This window comes from Agelaius tricolor, unplaced genomic scaffold (assembly GCF_023055355.1).
Source record: "Agelaius tricolor isolate 1412-34295 unplaced genomic scaffold, bAgeTri1.0.p SCAF_3, whole genome shotgun sequence".
NCBI classification, from domain to species: Eukaryota; Metazoa; Chordata; class Aves; order Passeriformes; family Icteridae; genus Agelaius; species Agelaius tricolor.
Genome location: NW_027269263.1, coordinates 63,171,791 through 63,193,928, shown reverse-complemented (window position 1 = coordinate 63,193,928; position 22,138 = coordinate 63,171,791). Strand labels below are relative to the sequence as shown.

The window sequence follows — 22,138 nt, the reverse complement described above, 5'->3', positions numbered from 1 at the left end:
GGGATGATGACTTTATACCCAACTGTTAATTCTTCCTGGTTCAACCATGACAAATTTCATGCAGTTGAACTCCTTCCAACTTGTTCTGAGCTGTGAAGCTCTTGTCTCACTCCACAAAGTTACTGTGTAGGTAAATGCTGCTTCTTTCTCTGGCTGCAGTGATTTATGCAGCCTGTATCCATATCCAGCTCCTACACAATACTGATTGTGGGTCAGATGGTGAGTGGGACTGGGAGCTGATCGAGGCTGAGAGTGACCATTTTTTATGGCTGCATGATGCTAAGCCAGCCGATCCCTTCTCTGGAGCAGTTTCCTTCCCAACTGCACAGCTACACCAGCTCAGGATGGCTGAGGAGGGGGCCCAGGGGAGGAAGTGAGCAGTGGGGGCAGGATTGTGATGGGGGAGGAGAGTGCTGAAGGCCACTTCAGCTGATACTGCTGCCAAAAGAAATGTTCACTGAATCACAGCCCAGTGGCATGTCCAGCCAAATCCTGTGGAAGTTCTCAGTGTCAGGGACATAATCCTGCTTTCCAGCCCAGTGCTTGGATGTCATTTATTCAGCTCCCAGTGTGTTTGGCAGCTCTTTGGCACAGTGGTAAGGCATGGAGTAGTGGGTGCTGAAAGGGGAAGTGCCTGGTGCTGGATGGTAGAAACCCCAAACTGAGGGCAGACAGCAGAAAAAAAGGTGCTGGTGAGAACATGGTCTCCTGTCTTATGGGGATGGAATAGGGCATTTCTGCAGGGAAAGGCTTTAAACTGTGCCTGCTTTTCAGTGTTTGCAGGCCTGGGTATTATGTTTTAAGAAAGAAATTGGGTGAGCAACCTCTCTCTAGGAGAAGGAACAGCGTGGTAAGGAACCTCGCTTTGTATACGTCTCCCTCCTTCCATGCTCCACATTTCCAAATACTAAACCAAGACTGAATTACTGCACTATAAAATGAGTTGAACCCACCATGACCTGAAGACTGGTTCAGTTTACAGCCAAGTCCATAACCCAAGAAGCACAAGGGATCAGCAAGGGGAAGAGAAATGAAAGCACAGAGCAGAAGGAGTCAGCAGGTAGTCCTTAACAGCCTGCTAATCACACTGAATAATTTATTGCAGCAGTGCCACTGAGACTCCATGAGCTTTTAAACCAGTATTTCCTGGAAATGGTTTCTGCTCATTTTTTATCATTTGTAAATTTGAAATCTTTTATCCCTGTCTGCAATGCAAAGGTGTTTGCAAAGGTCCTAGGAAATGACGAGGAGCCCAATGAAACATGAGTCCAATACATTTTCTGACCTGACTTGATTCTGGATGCCCTAGAGAAAGTCCAGCCTGTTCTGAATACACCCTGTGGATCAGCAGCATGCCAGTGAGAGGAGTGAGACACATGCTCCATACCTCTGACAACAGAAACCAACTTGGTGTCAAATCAAACACCCTCCTTGAACACGGGGATTTAAAACCCCTCCCAAAATCCTCTCTGAAAATAACCAACCCCATGTTCAAACCCTGGATGGAAGGTCACACTTTTAGTGCTATCTTCAATCCTTCTGAGCTCTCGGCCTCTATTGTATCATGTGGCAAGGAGGTGTGCAAGTGAATTGGGCTCCCTGTAACTAATTTGAATTTCATGTTTCTTTTGCCTTTTTGACTCTCCCTGTGTTCTACGATCAGTTAGGCAGAGAGCAATTTGTCAGCTTCCTCCTCCCCATCATTCACTACTTTCTGTACATTTCACATCAATCCTTACTTTACGTTTTTTTAAGTTACTGGTCTGTCATTCCTTCACCACAGGAAGCACAAGTTTAACCACTCCATCAATGCAATTACTGACTTGACAATGGTTCATTATGCCCTAAAGCAGACAGGATCTATTTGTTTTGCAATAAAGCAGCTCTTAATTAGGCTATTGCTCCTCCTGTGTAAATATCTCATTTTGCCTCTGGAATTGGGAAAGTTCACTCTATCTCTTGTTGTTTGGAAAAGGCCAAGTGGCACTGGACAGCAATCTTTCACTTTCTGGACACAATTAATGTGCTGATTACTTTGCTCATGCTTTTGACAAGCTGGTGATTTTTCTCTGATCAGACACTAAAACCTACTGAATTTACTTGTGCTCTGCATTGCTTGGTAGGATGGGCCCAACTGGCCTTTTGTTTTTGCATGCTTAAATGGGAAGTCAACCCAACTTTTGCTTTGGATTCATGATGACACTACGAACTAAAACTCAAATTCTTTGACATGAGAACCCAAAGACTGTTGTATAGACCTTATGGAAAGTGACAGAGCATTCTCACAGCATGCTTCATTTAATCTCAGAGAAAGGGTAATGCTGAGAAGAAATGGCAGAAACTGGTAGCTGTCATAAGGAAATTTTTTGTCAAGTTAAATTAATGTCTAATTTTGTGATGCCTCACATTTTATCTTATTTCTAAAAACCTTTATTCCCTTTGGGTTCTTTTCAGTAACCAGATAATGCAAGCAGTGATAATGTTTATGAGTCTGAGAAAAAAGGCTCACTTTAGGTTTCACTGCCACTAGCTTTCTATAGAAGAAAATGAGATAACACTGTATAGACGTATCTCTTACAAAGCAACTAAACATTACCAGACTCTCCTTTAAGGTAATTTTATTTTTGGTGATAAGTTAAACATTTTCTCTGTCTTTTTATCTGCCATATGGAAGTCCTTTGGCTGACTTTGTTAATCATTCACTCTTCAGTTTGGAGTTAATTGTTTACTAACTGTTAAGCTGTTTGCACTAAAAAATGCCTTTGGGCTCTTAAATCAGTGGGAATATCTCACTGGAACAGCAGAGATATGCCTGGTGCTACTACTTGGGTGTGCAGATCTCACAGCTCCAGGCTACACTGCTGCTCTTTGTGTACAGATCTCTGGGGATGGAGTGGAGTCACATCCCTGTGTGCTGGTTAAAATGGACACACAGCACTCACAGACAAATGCTCACACTGGGCTGCTGCAGTGCCTTGGCTTTCTTTACAGTTGCTCTGAAATTCAAGCAAAAAACCCTCTAATGACCCTTCACTGAAAATGATGGGTTTGGTCCTTTCACAAGAAAGGGTTTGTAGAAGCTAAGTTTAACATAGAGGGAAATGGATTCTGTCCACCTTGGAAGCTGTGAGCTGCTTCTACACAAATGACACTGGTTCTGCAAGCCCAGCATCCAGAATGCCTCAAATATATGGTTGGCAGGACAGCAGCCATCTTTCCACACTTGATACTCCCTTCTTGTTGAGCTGGAGTCTTGGATTTTGTGTAGTATACCAAAACTTTTCAATTGTTTTGTACCCAAGAATGAATAGCCAGCAGATTATAACTCATAGGGACCAAATTTGCACTACAACAGGCAGCATTCAAGGGGGAGCTTTTGACAGGGCTTGCTGAGTCTGTGAGCTGGTCCTCAACAGACAGAAGAAAAATGATGACACTCAAAGTGATGGCTTTGGGTAGATTCAGGGCTTCCACAAAATTCAAGTATAGGCAGGAAGGAATATAAAAATAGAAACACAGAGACACATTAGTCTCTGCAGTCTAGGTACAACTGCATTCCAGTTTAATAGCCCTGCATTCCCACCTGAACCACCCAGGACTAGGTGCCAGATACCCATCTCAGCTGCATCCCCAGTAATGCTGGAGAACTTGGTGCTTGAGTGAGAACAGTGCAAGCAGGATGAGGTTCTGGCCTTGCATCAGCCTCAATTCCCCTCTCCAGTCTCATCTAACTTGCTGACAAACCTGGTTAGTTTTCTAGAGACACATGGCTGATTTACTCCAGCAATTTAATGAAATCATGGTTTTGAGTGACTGCTAATGGGATGGCCCCAGATAGGTTCAGCTGCTTAGTGTGTGTTACAGTTTTACTCACAAGCACAAGAAACATGGAAATCTATCTAGGATGACACATAGGAAAACATTACAATCTCCCTCATAAGACAAGCAAGGTTTTTCTATGCACTTAATATAAATGTCTTGATTTCAGCTGGTTTCTTGCTAAAATTCTCTGCCTGTGTTTTTTTCCAGGGAGACTTATTTTTCCATTGTAAGTTTTCAATTTGTTTCTGGCATCGGCAGTGTGCAGGAACAAAATATTAAAGATCAGAAAAAGCCATAATCTCTTTCCCCCTCCCCCACTAATTTTACCTTGCAGAAAGTTCAGTGAAGTTTACCCCTCCCATCTGCACAGCAAAGGCTTGAAGCAGCACATGCTGGTGCAGTGAAATGAATCAGATACTGTGGCAGGCTGCTCCCAGATACCAGGGTTATCGAGTGCAATTTTACAATCTAATTAGCAAGAGGATTAAACACTATGCCTCACTGAGGCAGTTGATCTGCTCTTGCCAGAGGGGTTTTACCACCTGTGTAGGGTAAGAAGTCTTTTTACTTGCTCCACAGAAGGTAAAATCACTCCATGGAGAAATAATGAAGCCTCAGCCACTCTGTCCAAGTCCCATCCCTGATTTAGGCTGTTCATTTTGGAATAGCTCTGCCAACAGATGGGGTTTGCAAGCATCATGTAGCAGAGAAATGCTCATCTAGGCTATCTTTTCACTGCTGTGGTCTCTGGATTGTGGCAATGGACAGATCCAAGCCTGGAAATTCCTGTTTTCCCTTCCCACCCAACCTTTCCTCAGATAAATGACCACTTCTGCCACAGTTCTTAGTGGTTTATACATAAGGCAGCACCATTGTTTTGGGTCTGATGGATTTCATACATGATTTGCTGAGACCAAAAAAACTAATTCCCAATAAAGAGAAAACCAGCACCCTATTTTTTTAGGGTTGCACTTGGAGAAGAAGGATCAGAGGTGCCTAAAGCCCCTGATTTGAGGTGCAGTGTGAGTGCTAGAGGTAGCCTAGTGGAGACACAGAGAGGCTGGTGAAGATTTAATCAGGTTCCAAAACCAATGCTACAGAGTAGATCACCTTGAACAGCTGAGAAGAGAAAGTAGAAAAGCTGAGAAAGGAGGCTTGACCCTTCTGGTGGAAATGTGTCTCCTCTCATGCAGTCAGAGCACCTGATCTCTCCTCTCCTTCCTTCTGATGCTCTCCACCAACCCTCTCATCCCAAGAGGGATGACAGTAATTACTATAATGTGTGAAAGGCTGAGTCCTGTCATGGCAGGGCACTAATTTCTTCCAAAGAAATGTTTGTATTCCTAAGACTTTTGAAGGCATCTTTTAAGTACATGTCTTCCCTGGGGGGTTGGCACTACTGGAGATATGTGGGTGCAAACACCTAGCCTAGGCATGTTCTAAACTACCATATGTGAAGATGGCTTGCCCTGCAGGTAATGATTGATCCCAAATAGATGTGTCCTTTAGCCTTTGTGAAGACGTCCTTACTCTCCTTGTCCTTTCTTTTAATGAATAAAAGTTCCATTTACAGCCTTCAGTGAATAAAAGGCTGATTGATGCACCTCTTGTCTCTTGCTGCCTCCTTAGCAGTTCAGTTTTCTACCAAAACCTCGATTCTCATTCATTTTAATAGAAGATGCTCTCTGTGAGCACCAGGCAGTGTCCAACTTGAAAGCAACCACAGGAGGTGAAAGAAGAATTGGTACAGAAACAATGCAAAGACAAACACAGAACTCAATTCACTGTGGAAGCTTTTGCATCCACAGAAGAGCTGCCTAGTTGCTCGAAATCATCCAGTTCTGCAGCCTGCAAGCCAGCCTGAAGCCTTGCCTCCTGATGTCTCCACAGGTCTGCAGTGCAACAAACACTGCTGCTAACAGGCTCTACATTACCACCTGCAGGCCTTGTGCTCAGGGATGAGGTTTTTTATATTAGATGGCATTTTATTTGGGAAAATCAGAACACACAGGTCCCCCTCATAGTCTGAGCTCAAGAATTAAAACTTCCCTTGCCTTTTTTTTAGGCATGTGTTGAAAGTCAACTTTCCCTGCTACCTTGACATTAACTCTTCAGTTAGGAAAATTGTTGCTTATCAAATGTAATGCTGGTTCTGAGAAAATCATGTAATTTTCTTTTTGTAATAAATGGAAGCAGTTTTCCTGTCTCTTCATTCCTTTCTCTCTCAGATCATTTATGGCTTGACAGTACAATATCAAGGGTTGGCTGAGCACCCCCAGTCCACCATTGCCAGTGAATGGAAGGCCTCCAGCACCTGAGAGGATCAGCCCCTGAGTTCCCATCTATGTCTTATGAAACACACAAAAAAGAAACATAAATTGCAAGATTAAGTGACACTTATTTCCTCCAAACCCCACAGCTTTTAATAAATTATGAGCTACTTTTGTCCATTAATTCTTTGCAGACATTGAGACAAGTTTGGGAGAAAACAAACATCCTTCAAAAATCACATGAATCAATGCCAGCATTTGGTGTACATCACTCCCTTGACTCAAGCTATGACATGTGTGGCAAGCCCAGACCTTGGTAGAAAAGTAAACACTTACCTTTCTTGGTTTCACTTTATCATGGTAGTCATATTGAAAAATCCCCTTGTAGCTAAGTCCTAACCACCATGGAATTCCCTGCTTGTCCTGAAATAGAAAACAGAGGGAGTTATATTGAATATGATGGAGAAATGCTGGACTTTTCCTGTGTTGTTGCTCAAGATGAAGATTTGTTTCTAAGTAATATCTTTGAATGGGTGTTGTTAAATTTCCCCCTGCCGAGTTCCTGCAAGTCACAAAGCTCCACAGTGTTTAGAAGAGATCCGTTTCACTTTTGGCCATGACATATAAAACAATTTAAAATATATCACATGTGATCAAGTTACTCAAAATGCTGTCAGGGGTGCTGACGAGGTTTGACATGGGTCCCTTGTGCAGTGGTGCATCCTCTTTCTCTTCCCTGTAAATTATTCAGTCTGAACACTCAGAGATTGGAGAGGAAGGAAAGCAAGTCACCCAGCTGACTTGAATTATGTGGAGGGATTTTAGCATTAGACTTGAAAATGCAGCAGTAATGGGATCTGAGAGCTACCAAGTGATAAGGTCTGACAGGCTCAGACCCAACTGCTTTGTGTCTGAGTGTGCAATAAAATGTCCTTATGGAGTAATGGCTGATATCTGATCCCAGTCTCTGCAATTTACTGAGCTGAAGTCCTCAATGAAATTACATCTGTTCTGTTAATGTGATAGAGAATGGCAGGGTAAAACACAGCAAAACCAGACCCCCACATCAGGCAGAAGCAAACCCTATTATGTGCAATATTTGCTGCCTCATTGCTGCTCACTGCTGCTTATTGACCATGAGGAGCTCACTGGAATTGCTCTTGAGTCTATGCAGTATTGAACATCCAGCCCAATCCACTAGATTTTTCTTGCTCTAGAGCTGTCTAAGAGATCTGGATGCAAAGGGTGCTGGAGAGATCCTGTCCTCTGAGAAAAGATGAGGCTAATGCTTTTTGCAAAATAATAATAACAACTTTATTATTACATCCTATTAGCAGGAATAGACTAGAAACACATCTCCTGAGACAGGTACAGTCAGATATTTGTGTTTTTATAGTACCTCATGTGTACAAGACATTACAGATGCATGAAAAACCATATGATCTGTGCACAGAGATAATGATGAAACACATCAAAACTTCAGGGGTGATAAATGAGGGAATATGCTCTGGGGAATGTGGCTCTAGCTTTCTTCCCATGTTTATTGATTTCTCTACTTAAAAAACCCCAAACCTACACAGCTGGTCAGGCAGAGAAGTAATAATAATAATAATAATGATAATACTATGAGGCTGGAAATTTTTGTGATAAATCATTAGACAAAAGAAATTAGGAACTTCATGAATAGCTGCATGAAGTCTACACAGAAGTGGAGAGCTGTTTGGGGGATAGAATGTGCTACCTATCTCTAGGGTACAAGACTGTTCTGGCATTAAAAAGATGTACAATCTCTATATCCATCTACATATCTCATGTCAAGGGAGCTACAGTATTCAGGTCATGGCTGGCCCTAAATAGGTGTTCATGGATCTGCCATCTGGGAAAGATCTGACCTCTGGGAGCTACAAAAAGGATTGTCTGCCAGAGATGTGTCTGGCTTGTCCCTTTGGTGGTGGTTCACTGGCATTGCCATGCTGCTGACTGAGCTGAACACTCCAGCACAATAGGACTGCAGGAGTTTTATCTCCAAGAACAGGATTTTCCTCTTTGGAACTGTATTTACTAAACATGCACACACAGCTGAAATAAGTTTATCCTACCTCAGGAAGTGAAACGAGACTTTAGTAGCAGTGTATTGTATTCTGAGAGCAGGATGGCTGTTTGTACCTCTCTCCCTCCCTCTCCAACAAGAGTTTAATTCAGGGAAGGACCTTCTTGTAGCACGTACCTTTACTGCGTAATAATGCACTCCGTATGTTGGGAGGGACTCTACAATGCTCATGTAACTGCAAAACAACACAGAAGAGAATAATACATCTGAGAAGCTGAGAGGATGATCTGAAAAAAAACTTGGGTAAGTAAATAATTATGCCAAGAAATACTTTAAAATGAAGCATTGCATGAGATGGGAAGCATAGTTACATATTGTATTTAGAGTTCTGTAGAAATACTTCATAATAAAACAAAGGTCACAAAGAAATCATTCTTGTTTCACTTACTTCACAATTGCTTGACCTCTTGTCTGACCATTTAGTTTCTTGTAATGTTCAATGACTCGATCCTCACTGGAAAGGAAAAAAATTGGATGTTTTATATAATGGCATTATCATGACTGAAAATCTTGTCAAAAGCTGAAGAGATACTTCTGTTCACACAGTTACTGACTGATGGAACCAAAAGATGCCAAGCAAAACCATTAGATGAGGGGATTTGGTGCAGAGCATGGTAAGAAAAGGGGAAGTCACAGACTGAGAATAAAAATGGTTTTCTAAGAGCTGGGTCTCTGGAAGAACCCTTTTTCCTCACAAACACGGTACCTACTTGTACAGACTTTTCCCTCTCTGCATTTCTTTCCTTACCTACAAATGATACCCACAATACTACACTGAGGGCAAACAGATTTGTGTTGGAGATCTGCTTAAGATCTGCTTTGTCCTAACTGCTGTAACTTCTTTTCAAGCCCATCATGTCCTCTGAAAGATGGGCAGAACTGTCAGAAATTGGTGGCCAGTCACAGCCCTAAGACTTACAGGTCACTCAACTGCATAACTGCAGGTGCACCATTGGAAGTACTCTGGAGCAATCTCTCTCCCAGGGAGCTAATTCCTAGTGTACACACAGGCAACAATAGCAGCAGTGACAAGGGATTTTTCCAGGGCACTCAAACTTGAGTTTCTTTACTCCTAAAGTATTCATGTGCCTTTGCTTACTCTTGAGTTATACTAACTTGCATTCCCCCAGGCAACTCCTGGCTAAGCACTGGGAGCTGGCATGAGCTGGGGCCCATTTCCAACAGCTCCTTGGAGACTAAGATCATTTTATGTTTTAGGAAGACATGAACCATGTCATCATGTGTTCCAAGGTGAACCATGGAGGCTGTTCAACATCAGTGGGCTTCTGTGTCAGACAACAATTCTGAGTGTGTGCCATAAGCAGTAGAGATGGAGCATCCAGGAGAGATCAGCATGACCCAAATGACAGGTTGAGAGACAAATATAAGTTCACTTTTAAAGAATTTCACTCATTCTTCTCCAGTGAATGGGCAGCAGAGCTATTTGATGCATACAATCAGCAGTGCCAGCAAGGTCACAGCAAGGCAAAATATAAGCCAGGGATCCAATGTAATGCACACAGGACCTGCTCTGCTACACTAGCATGACAGAACACTGAAGTCCTCAGGTTTAAAACCAATTTCTTGCTCTTTATTTTGTATTTTAATTTTGATTCTCAGGGACAGGGAATCTGTTGAGTCCCCTGGAGATTCTGTCCAGAACTTGCCAGACCAAGAGGAGGGGAACCTAAACTAGTTTCATTCCACCTTAGTGCCCTCCCCACCTGGCCCTGCATGGGCTTCCATCTGTGTCTGTGTGTATCCCATGCCACCACACTGCATGTGGTTTAGGGCAATGTGAACTGGCATTCCTCCTTCCCTGCATTTCCTGGATCCAGCAGGATCCCCTAATAGGGCCTTTCAGCTGCCCACCATGTGGTAATCCTTCCCCAGGCAGAACTGAAGCCAGCTGCATTGCTAGGCAGTGTGAAGGAGCACAGCAGGGTGGGATGATGGTAGATGACCTCACCACGGCTGCTCAGAGATGCCCACGGGGGCTTTTGTGGACGACTGCAAAGCATTTCACCAGCCCAGCTTAACATGACTGCATCTTCTTCTCACTGCTGCCTTCCCCATTTGCACCCCTGTGCCAGAGAGGATGGAACCTCTTTTAGAAAGAGAGCCAGAATCTCCAGAGCCACAACAGCTTTTAGAAAGAAGAGCCACAGGGAAGCTGAGGATTGTGCAACCCTAATAATGAAGAGAGAAAGGAGAACCAGAAACATCAGTGAAGGCAGCAAAGTGCAATTCAGAGCCAGTGTCAGATTGTCAGCAAGGCCAGCTTTTCCCTCACAAGCCTGTTGTCTATCAGAGAGGTTATTTAACTGCTTTCCTTACTCACTCACCAAGTGGCTTACCCCATTCATCCTACAAAAATAAAAGAGCCCTTTTCAGAGCTGTCCCATCAGCAGGCCACAGCAGGAACAGGGTGCTGACTGAGCCAGTGACACATTACAGGCTAAAGGAATGGTCCAGCTCTCCCATCAAATCCCTCAGAATCATTTTAATGCTTAGAAAATGATCTTTAAATTCTACAGCTATGAAACATATTCAGCACACTGATCCAAGCAAGTACCACAGATGTTATGGGTGTGCATATGAAGGCAGAGCCTGGGTCTCCTGCCATGATTATCATAAACAGGATTACTTTTGGAGCAATAACTGAATTACATGAGTGTTCAGTATTGGAAGACCTCCAAAAAACATCATTCTTAATAAAAAAGATAGACAGAGAGGGCTTACAGCCCTTTGAAATTACCTCTTAAAACCATGATTACATGTGGATGCAATTCCTCTGTCTCAGACAGGAACAAACCAGGAGTGACTTCTCAGAAAATAATGGAGTTTCTCCACTGGAAAACACTCCTAGTTTTATTTTCCACTCTGTGCAGTTTATTGCACAGATCAAGCTCTCATATTGCTGCCATTCAAGGAAAGGGTAGATGTACCTGGACATGCTGATTACTTAATGTGATTCCGGATGTGCTCTGCGTTCTTACAAATTCTTATTATAAAAGAATTGATATGTTCCTAGACCATACTCCTTGGGTAGGGAAGCCAATTGATGGCCCATTTCCTTCAAAAGGACAGATCAGATGTCAGGGAGCCTTCCTGAACAGCAGGACAAGGAGTTGTGTTTTTAACCCATGCTAGAAATATGGGATAGTCCAGGCTCTACCCAGTTCTTCTAAGCAAATGCAGACAATGCTATACCTCCATTGCTCTGTTAGGGTACTGATGGTTTTTCTAAGTAAAATGTTTTGTGGTCTACAGATGTTAAGTGCCAGGCAAATATCACCTTTGTTTCTTCTTTCCTTTGAACAAAAAATATAAAGCCTGAAATATCAATCAAGCCATATTTAGGAGTGGGATCTGTGGTCCTTCACCTTCCTGCAGCACTGGCCTTGTCACTGGGGAAAGAAACATGTACTCCAGAGTACAATTCATCCAATCTATTTTGGACAGATTCCTTGGGAGGAGGTTACTATTGCTCCTCTCTGCTGACGGCAAAGGGAGCTGAGGGCACCTAGCTCAGATAGCAATGTCCACACTGGAAAAACATTCACAGTCAGAACAATCAGTGTGACAGTCCCTCCTCTAACAATTCTCTGAACTTCCTTTTCCTTCCACTGCCCTGTGCAAGAAGGATCATTCAGCACAGAGGTTCCTTTCTGCCTCTGGGTTGGAGGGTTAAGCCCAACACATGCCAGGGAAAACAAGCAAAATCATTCACGGGTCAGAAGGAGCATTAGCAGAGCCTATAAACATGCTCCCCTATCATTTCAGCTGTTCATCTCCAGGCAGCTGCCATGCTGCTATTGACAGCTGGGAGAGTGCTGGGACACTGCTGGGACCACCAGCTGACATCTCCTCTCCCCCCTGCTCTGCCTTGTTGCTGTGTTGGTGACATAGAAACTCATTCACAGTGCAGGGCTGGCAGAGGATGCTTAACTAATGTGGAGACAGAGACACAGAGGCTGCCGAAGCACTGCTGTCTGTTGGCCAGCTCATAAAACATTCCCCCCAAAGCTGCAGAAATTAATACATGGATGATATTCTGCAGCAGACAACTCTGATAAAGATCTTTAGAAGTAACAAGAAATCCCTCCTGTCCCAGCAGCTTATAGAACTGGACAGCAGACAACTTGCAAGCAAATGCAGGCCTTGAGTTTCTCATCATCAGATCCAGATTTTCAAAGTGAGTTGTTCCCTCCCTCTCTTCCCAGCACACTGAGCTGTTTTAAATAGCTGTCCATTCATTGCTGTTCCTTAGTGTTATTCTGTTTCTAACCTGACTTTTCCATTTTGATTACATTATTGAACAAATAATGTCTTTATGTGCAGTCATATGCTGTCCCTCTGAAGCCACCAGCACCTCTTAGGCCAAGGGACCAAGAGCTGGACCAGGGCCTCAGGTCTGTGTTGAACTAGAGAAAATCACTAAATAGTGATTTTCAGCTGACATCTTCAGAGGTGGGTTTTCTGGCAACACTGATGCTAAACCAAGCTCACATTCAAAGACTGTGGGAACCTGTGAGAAGTCTATCTTCCCCCTGGTCTGTTGAAAATCCCATACTAACATTCACTTTTGTGTTGTTGCACCTCATATCAGCCTTATTACTGACAACTGAGTACTGGGCTGGCTTGTTAGGGAGGATCTGAAATGACATAAAATGCAATGACACGTGTCTGAAAAGGAGCACTGTGAGTTAACACATTTCTAAAGATTCTCTCCAGTCTCTGTGATTGGTTTTGTGTTTCCATGCATGGCCAAGAGAAATCAAAACTCAGGCCCTCAACTCCTGGATTGTGTGGGAGGACCAGAAGCTCAGCTTTCATTTGAAAGAAAAAGAGAAACAAACCCACCAAAAAGTCCCTTCTTTCTATACCAGTAATCAGAGATGCCAAAAGATGCTTGAGAACAAGATGTGCAACTGATTATTCTGAACCTGGGGAAAACTGCAAGAGATTACAGTGAAGGGAAAGGCTTCAAGGGTATGGAACCAGGAGATTCCATGAAGCTGGAATCAGAGGCACAAACTGTGCTGATCTAAGAATCCAGGACTCATCCCACAGGTGTTGCTACATTTGGTAGGTGCAATAGCTGATGCTTTTTAATGGTGTGTCATGGAAATGTATTATTTTATGAAGATCTTTTACAGCATCTTGCCAAAGGTGTCACAATATTTACTTGATTATCTATTTTATTATCTCTTAATCCACTTCAGCTGATAAAAATATAGTACAAAGTTTTTTTGTTTGTCTATTTTAAACTAATTAGAGCCATTACTCATCCCATCTTTAATGTTTTAAAAGTTTCTTTCCAGGGTTGGATATTCACTTGTGACTGCTTGCACTCACGCTGAGGAACTGCAGAATAAAACTGACTGCTCACAGAAAAGGTTTGGATAAAATCTGCACCTGGTACATAATCTGCATATATGAAAAAGCGTCAGAGAACACAGTTTTAAAAATCTGCTCCCTTAGATCACTGAAGTTTGATCTGTAATTTTGAGTCTTTTTGTCTGATTCACCAACAGATGCTTCCTGAGAGCATTAAGTGTTTCAGAGGGTGTTTAGAAAAAAGCCATCATTAAAAAATAATGAACTACTAATGTTAAAGAGGTCTTTTAGACCTGCTTACTGACATGAAATCACAAGGGAGTCACAGGACTGTAGCCTCTGATTTTATTACTCCATTGGCAACACCACCTTCCCAACCTGTGACCTGTTCTCAGTCACATGAGACCCCCCACAAAATTAAGTACAGCTGCAAGTGCTGCACCTTGTGTATAAATACAAATACTCATATTCTGAGCACGAGGATTTTACATGGCCCTCCTCACTATGTGGCAGTTTACTGAGACCTTAGGCCATGTTGTTGCTGAAGGGTCAGATTTGCCTTCCCTGTCAGTGCCTACTTGTTCCCACCACTCCTTTTGAGATGGCTTTCTGCTTGAGCTTCCAGGCCACCTGGAAATGTACTGCTTTTGAGGTTGTGGAGTAAGAAAAGAAAAAGAGATGCTCCTTGGAAAAAGCAATGCTCCTAAGAGGAAGACCATTCTTCAATGAGATGGCAGCCTACATTTATCATTTTTCATGAAGATTTGATTCTGGGTTCTTAGTGAGAAATATCAGGAGATTGTGATGATCCACAGTTATTGTGTCAGTGATCCTAATTTCAGCTGGGGACTCTGAATCTTTTATATATTCTCAGAAAGGGATTAGGAGACCTCATGATGAGCTTGCCTATGACTTGACATTAGGTACAGTTAATTCCACTGTTGTAGCCATGCTAGGAGAAGAGGATGACCTTTTTGGCAAAGAGGAGGACTGACATCATAGCCTACAAACTGATTTGTTTCCCCCTGCCATCCTCAGATTACCAAAATGCAGAAATGAAAAGAGTAGCAGATAAAGAAGCTCAATCCAACCCCCAGGCTTACAGCCTAATGCTTTAAAGGCAAACATGAAAGAGCAACAAGCAGAAAATGGAGTGAAAGTATCTCCCCTTTAATGAATAGTCTTTCCCCAAATTCTTTCCTATTTGCACAGAGGGATAAAAGGGATATGCAGGTTGGCACAAAGAATCTATGTGTGTGGCATGCAAAATCTAAATGTGACCCTGCTCCTACCTTGAGCTTATTTTTCAGTGCAATAAAGACAGAGCAAACAAGCATCCACCTCCAAACACTGAGTTCATAGAAAAGGAGATGAGTTCAGCTGTGCCATACAGAGAGGATTTCCAAGATGAAACTGAATTACTCAACACAGGGCAGTGCAAAACACTGACATTTCCAACTGGGAAAACTCTTTCAGAAGTGCAAAGTGCTGTGAAAGTAAATGGCACATTAGGCCTCTCGATTTCATCGGGACATTTGCACACTTACAGTAGATTTTTGGCCAGGCATTTGGCCTGGGATGGGGAAACTGAGGCCCAGGATGGTAGCTCTACTTGTGTTAAGTCATGCAATGAGTCAGTGACAGACCCAGAGGCAGAGGGCAGGAATCTCTGCATCCCAGTTCCACTCTCAGACCCCACTGCCAGAGCCAGGTCCTGCACAAGGACTGTGGAGAGTGACACATTACCAGTAAGCGAGGGAAGGATGCTCCTTCAGCGCTGGCGTTGGAAGGGCTGGCAGCTTCTTTAATTCATTCCTTACAACTTCATTGCTGAAAGAGAGTTCAAAAGGAGGATCAGGCTACAAGAAAACAACCACAATATTTGATATGACTTGACCTAGCTGGCAGGCTGCTACGGCTCTACATCTGTTCCTTCTTAACAAAAGGCACTGGGGTTTCCTTTTCCTCCTCTCTTTATTTGTTTTATGGCAGCCCAGTTAACTTTTCCCTCTATTATCAAAATTGGAGAGAAGCTCTCCCAGATGGTTATGTTGAACCACTTCCTACCAGTGACTGGACACAAAAGCCACCATGTCACATGTCCCAGAGCAGGGTGTCACAGATATGTTCATATAGAGAAAAAAACACAAGGGGGAGAGAAAGCGATGCTTTCAGCTGCAATTATACACCTTTATTTAATGCTTTACAAACTTCTGCAAAAAGTAATTTGCTTTTTCACATCACAGGTTGTTCTTAACCAGTTGCCCAGTGACCTGTCCTTTGCATAACATATTCACTGATAACACTCCCCTTTGAATTTGGGTCCTGCTACACAAAACCTTCCTACACAACCACCTCACTAACATCCTTCTCCCTGCAACCTCCAGTGGCCACAGTGGCCAGCTGGAACAGCAACCCTGTGCAGCAGAGAGCAGGGAGAGCTCATCAAATGGGAGGCAGTTTCTCACAGATGGAACCGTGGGATTTTCTCCTACAAACCCCAAATGCCTCCCTTCCCACTTTTAAACACACATGGAATTCTGTGCACATAGGAAAAAAAAAAGCCTCAAAGGCTTGGGAAGGAAGGCAGTGCTGCTATTAATTTTTAAAATTGTAGAAATACACAGCCAAGAGGGCCAGACAGGACACGGAGGAGTGCCAAAGAATTCATGTTTATTGGCTTACTTCGTTCCAGGAAGTTTTTCTGCCTTCTTTTACCCATCCCTTTATCCTACCCAAACATGTGGCTGTCCTGGAGCTGCAGAGAGAGATACCTCTTCCAGAGCTCCAGATCCCCCAGCCCACTGGCTTCTTCCATGAGGCTGGTAGACAGACAGGTAGTTTTGACCTGGCTGTAGACCAGAGATCCTGACATCTGCTAAAGACTTGAGGAGCTCTTGGACATCCCAGATCACCCTGGGTTTCATCCTTGTCTCTTGGACAGTCTGTATGTTGACTTGTAGAGAAGTGACACTGCTTCAGTTGTAAAAATCTTCCCACAGCATTTCTCCATTTGCACATCCCAGGAGCAGGCTCTGCCTGAGACCTAGGTGGGTTTGTCTTAATTGGAGTCTGCAGGTTAATTGCTAGTTTGGGCCATAGGGTAAACCACTGACATAAATCCTGGAGCAGGCATTTTGGGCATGTCTACAGACATTTGTTATTTATTATTATGGTAGTTCCTTGACAATCAATTAAGTAGTTTCTAAACAGGACCAAACTTCTAGTCAGGACATATCTGTGAGAGCTGGCCAAGTCTCAATGAGGCTCAAATTTTGCAGAGTGAAGATGTGCTGAATAGCACACAAGAACTGAGGCAACTGCTGCCATGTCAAGCACATGGAAAACCACTCTGTAACACCTCCTATGCCAAGCCAAAAGGCTCTTGACAAACAGCGTTTGAACACCCACTCCTGCCCAAATCCCATGGTCACTTGGCCATCAGAGAGCTCTTCTCTTCTAAGTGCAAATGCTCAAAACCTATTCAGATTTATTCTTCCATGGCAGGTAAATATCTGCACAAGTCTGAACATGAAGCTGCTCTGCACCGTGTTATCTGCTGATCTGGAAGCTCTGTTCTGTGACTGACAGCCTAGAAAACAAGTTGCTGCTTTTTAGAGTTTATTGCCAAGAGCTGTCTCCTCCACAGCATGTGCATACTCAGCTCTTACTGAGGTTTTTGACATTTTGAAAGAAACTGGGAAAAAAGAATAGAACTTGGGACAATCAGAGTACAAGCAGAAGTAACTGCCCTCAAATGAAGATTTTTTTTGAGGCTGGCTGCTCAGAGAAGGAAGTTGAGAGATTTCCAAAACTTTTCTGGGAAAGCACAGAGTGAGTTCCAAACAGGGACTTTCTGAGCCCAGAAATCTATCAAATAGGGCAAGATTAGTGGTGACTAATGATCCCTCAGAGTCTGGGAAAAACTCTGAGTCAGTAATGGCTCCTATAAAAGAAAGGGCTAACATCAGTCAGCTCTGTTTTTTCTGTCAGTGAGGCACAAAGTTTGCCTGTGCTGTGACAAGGTCTTTTAAGAATCAGAGAAAAAGACATTAGTGATGTTGGGCAGGATTAACATTTCTGCTCAGCATCTAGAGAATATTGTAAGGATAGTGCCTCGGCCCCAAAGCACCTCAAAAGTCAGGTAACCACTTCCAGGAACAAAAAGGTATTTCATTCTGTGGTCCATGCATTCACTAAGCCTTCTGGCAAGACTCATCTCAAGACAAATTAATTTAGACTCCCAAAAAGATGTCAAATCAATAAAAGGAAAAAAAAATAATGACTCAGGTTGCATTTGAACTAGTGGTCATGAGGTCACTTTCCTCTCGGCTCCTTGTAAAACACTGAACCCCTCAATTTTTAAAATGTTTCCAGCAGGATCTCAAGTGGTTTTTTACTTATTGCCTTTCATGCTTTTTCTAGTGAAATGTCTCAGTGTGTTTGTTTTATTACTGTATTTAGAAAGTGTTTGTTTAATCCGGTCACTTGTGCTGCATTTATTTTATATTCGGAAGTGTCCAGCCTCTAGGGCTGATATATACAGAAGGATATTTAGGACACAGATTTATTAATATGCAGGGGAAAGGCTCCAAACACACTTTCTCTGTGTCCCATAGACCACTTTATTTCTTTTTTTTCCTATGATGGAAATGGTAATATTTAAAGAACTGAATAACAATATGAAACCTGAACTGGAAAAGCCATCTGCATGGTTCCTGAAAGCTGGTTAGAAAGCTGTAGTAAGGGTGACTAACAGTGGACCTAGAAAACAGAACTCCTTTTTTTTGGGTTTGTTCTGGTACTGCCTGTTTAATGAGTCTTGTCTAAATAAATTAGTCACCACCTCTTAGTATCTTTATCTACACATGGGGGCAAAAGGCCTGCCTAGAACTTCATAAACATATTGTGAAAAAGAAGTTTTTGCATACTGTATAAATAATTTTGAGCAAGATTATATATGCAGTTGTCTCAGGAAATTCATACATTTTCCAGTATGTGTAATAACAATGATCAGGAACAAAACAAAACTGCAGGTTAAAGTTACCAACTCTTCTCAGCATGGTAATTCATTCTGTAGAATGCAGGAGGAAATGCATACTCTGAGATTCTCAGATTAGATGGTACTTTTCAAAATACAGTGTTTAGGATTTTACCATTAGGCTGCAAGAATGCAGCTCAGGTTTTCTAACCCTTTAACTCATTCTAATTGGTTAAATGTCACTTGGTTACACAGAAAGAAAAGTAAGCCTAAAACTATGTTAGATTACCATCTGCCCAAACGTTGAAATTATTGTGAAATTCTGCCTAGCAGGAAACTGGCTGTTAGCTTTCCTCCCTTGTTATTCTTTCATGTATTGCTGGGAGACACTTGGAGTTCAATTGAAATGTCTCATACTTTTTAACTGGAAGAAATATAGCAATGAGGAACTAGCTGCAGTGGTTCAGGATTTTGTTTTACTCAGAGGTTTTTCTTTCCCATCCTCAAACTGAGGGACAAATGATCTGTATATGCCATTTCTTGCTGCTTTGACATACAAGCTCTTTAAGGCTGAAGAACTGGATTATGAACATTTAAAAACAAAGCTGGTGTGAGTTTCCCAGAGATTTTGGGACTGGACTCTCAATCTAGGATTAAATTAGGAAAAAATCCCAATTATTTTAACAATATGCTGTATTCCCCCATAAATTAACCAGGGCAGCCTTGGTAATTCCTTTATGTAGGCCTAAAGAGAGTCACACCTGTGGGATTTGTGTCCATCTACGGAACTGAAATTTGTCCTGCCCATGCTCTGCCAACCAAGCGTGACTCAGCTTCCAGCTAGAAACAAGATTAGTTTGAGCTAATAACCTTTAGATCTGTCTTGTTTAGGACCTTTATACATGCAATTCTGTGCCTTTGAAGTCAAAATATTTGCAGCTAATACTGAAAAGCACAGATCCAATCTTAAGTGTCCGGTTCCACCTGAAAACCAGCTGAACAAGGAAATGTGATTGTCCGAAATTCAATGGTATGTTCCAGACTAAAAGTAAACATATTTAAGTCTTGTCAGCTGAAGGATTCTCTTTCAGTAATGTGAAAATGCTCTTTAGTGCACAGGACTAGGAACTTAAGAAGAAAAGCTTATTATTTTAAACCTCATTCTGACTGAATCTTTATCAACTAAGAGATGGAAGCCACTCACAGCAAATATTTAGAAATACTTAATTGATCTAAACAGGATCAGGAACTCAGGGTTTCTGATGAGCTTCTTTTTGAAATGAAACACACATTAGAAATGGAAAAGGACTTAAAGAATTGGTCACCATAGTTGCTGAACTCATTTGTCAGGGCTGTTGTGGCATTTTACATCAAGACAGGTGAGGGTGACTTGGACTGTGTTCCCCCGGCTTAACAAAACCTGAGAGTCACTGTGATGCCCAAGGTGACAAGAGGCAGTGATAACAGGCTCATGAATGGTAATGCCCTACCAAAGGATCGTGTTTGAAATGACATGAGCTGCTTTTTGGAAAAGGAAAAAGGAGTACTCTGAGCACAGTGATTATTCTGGGGTATGGGATGATTTCCTCAAAAGCAGCAGTGGGAGCTGCTGTCACTGAGCATGTATCAGTTCACAGAGGTAGAAAGCTGAGTGTTGGAGTTTGTAAGATTGATTCTGTTTTTTGAGTTCCCACAAGACCCAAAGAGCAAACTTGGGACTGCACTCAAGAGTCCTGAGCCAGCTGCAGATCCTCCACGTGGCTGCAGTGGGGTTTGGAGTAATCCCACTCTGGCCACCATGGGCAGGTGCCAACATGCAGCTGGAGCTGGGACACTTTGGCTTTGACTGTCCCAGCACCTGAGGTGATTGGCAGTGACTCACAGGAAGGCTCCCACGGGGAACAGCAATTCTCCCATCACCACCAATGAGCCAGAGTTTATGCACTTTTTTGGATGGGGGCCAGAGAGAAACTAGTAGTCTCACAGGCTATAAATCTGATGGTGGCAGTAGACAGGACAGGTGTGGGAAAGCTGCAGTCTGCGTTCCAAGCATGCAACCCTTTAGAATTAAATTATTTCTTCAAAAACAAAGAGTTCAAGAGTTCAGCCTTCACACAACATATGTTGCCATGCACAACATATAATCTTTAAATCTCAGCAGCAAGACAATCACAACTGCAAAGCTTCTCTGTCTCAAAGAGTAGGCACTTCTACTTTAAACAGTATTTCAACATCAACTAATTTCAGACACTGAAGCTCACTTGATCCCTAAGAAAAGTCAGAACATTTGCCTTCACCTGCAGTTCCTCTGGCTTGCCTGCCAGATTTTACACTGCTGATACAATAACCACAAATCTCAGTAGGCAAAAATCTTGACCACAACAACCTCATATTAACTTCAGTAGCACCTGGATCTCACCCAGCACATAAACCTGTGTCAGTGCACATTAGATGGGAGCTGCTGGACAGACATCCCTGGGAGATGCAAAGTCTTCTAGACCATAGAGGATCAGGGAAGCATTGTTATACCTTCCTCCAAGAACAGCCTCCAAACTGGCAGATAGATTTGTCCTCAAAGTCCATTTATAAATTAAGATCCCTGGCAGTGCCCTCAAATTGTTTTTATGACACCCCTTCTCTGCCTGACTTGGATGTAAGGAATCCCCCTTCCACTTCAAACCACTGTGACCCACAGGGGAAAGAACTCAGAGCTGTTTTAATGGGCCTGGTGATGACAGCCAGACTGATGTGGTGGGAGCAGTTAACACCATGGCTTGAGGTATCTTCTGTGCCCTCAGAGAAGACTCCTCAATTCTCTGTGGCCTAGAGAAACACACTGTGATAAACTTAACCATTCTTTTTACAAGGGACATCACACAACTTTTAGCAGGTGGATACTTCCCACCAGCTGTTTCCATTTCTGGTATGGAAATGGGCACTTGAAGATAAAATGCTTTCAGTCCTATTACTCTGAGCTATCTGATTCCTTTCTGTTTTGAGTTTCATAGTCTGAATGTACACTTTCTGAGTGTGTTTTCACCATAACCAAGACATTCTGGAAAACAAATATTGCTCTTCTTAGCAATACCAGTGGTTTATCACAGGTTGAAATGGCAAAACTTTGCTTGGCACAACTCTTCTGGACTGAGTGCTTGGCAGTGCACTGAAAACCAGACTGAAAAGTCAGAGCCACATACACTCCAGTACCCCCTAAATAAACAGTGCTGATAGCCAAGTTATTCCAAATTGGGCAGAACTGAAAAATGAAGCAAGACTGGGTTTGTCTCTCTGTGGTCAGATGCAAGTCAGGACTTCACAAGTTCATTAAAGTTTTGAGAAATGACAATGCAGAGCTCAAACTTCCTTTTATCAAGGGCTACCTTATGTCATCTCAGATTCCATGACAGGCAGGAGATATCTACAATGCAGTTCCTTTTCACTGATTTGCCACCATTTTAGCTGGCTGGAAGTTCCAATCCACCAGAAAGTAGAACCTGCCTGTTCTTCATGGCCTCCTATCATTACAGTCATGTTTCAGTGTATCGCAATGCTGACAAAATTAAGACAATTTTTGGGCTCACCTGAAAATTCAACCCCACTGCTGATTTCTTT

At 42.7% G+C, this 22,138-nt stretch overlaps 1 protein-coding gene across 9 annotated transcripts in view; it reads right to left on the bottom strand.

The window, feature by feature from the left end:
• FRMD4A (FERM domain containing 4A) overlaps nt 1–22,138 on the bottom strand; it is a 369,074-nt gene that overhangs the window by 50,487 nt on the left and 296,449 nt on the right. For all 9 annotated transcript variants that reach the window (XM_071424072.1, XM_071424070.1, XM_071424069.1 and 6 more), the window contains 4 exons: nt 15,292–15,375; nt 8,591–8,656; nt 8,320–8,377; nt 6,429–6,515 (listed from right to left, as the gene is read on the bottom strand). In XM_071424072.1, coding sequence (XP_071280173.1) covers nt 6,429–6,515; nt 8,320–8,377; nt 8,591–8,656; nt 15,292–15,375 — 295 coding nt within the window. The remainder of the gene's footprint in view (nt 1–6,428; nt 6,516–8,319; nt 8,378–8,590; nt 8,657–15,291; nt 15,376–22,138) is intronic.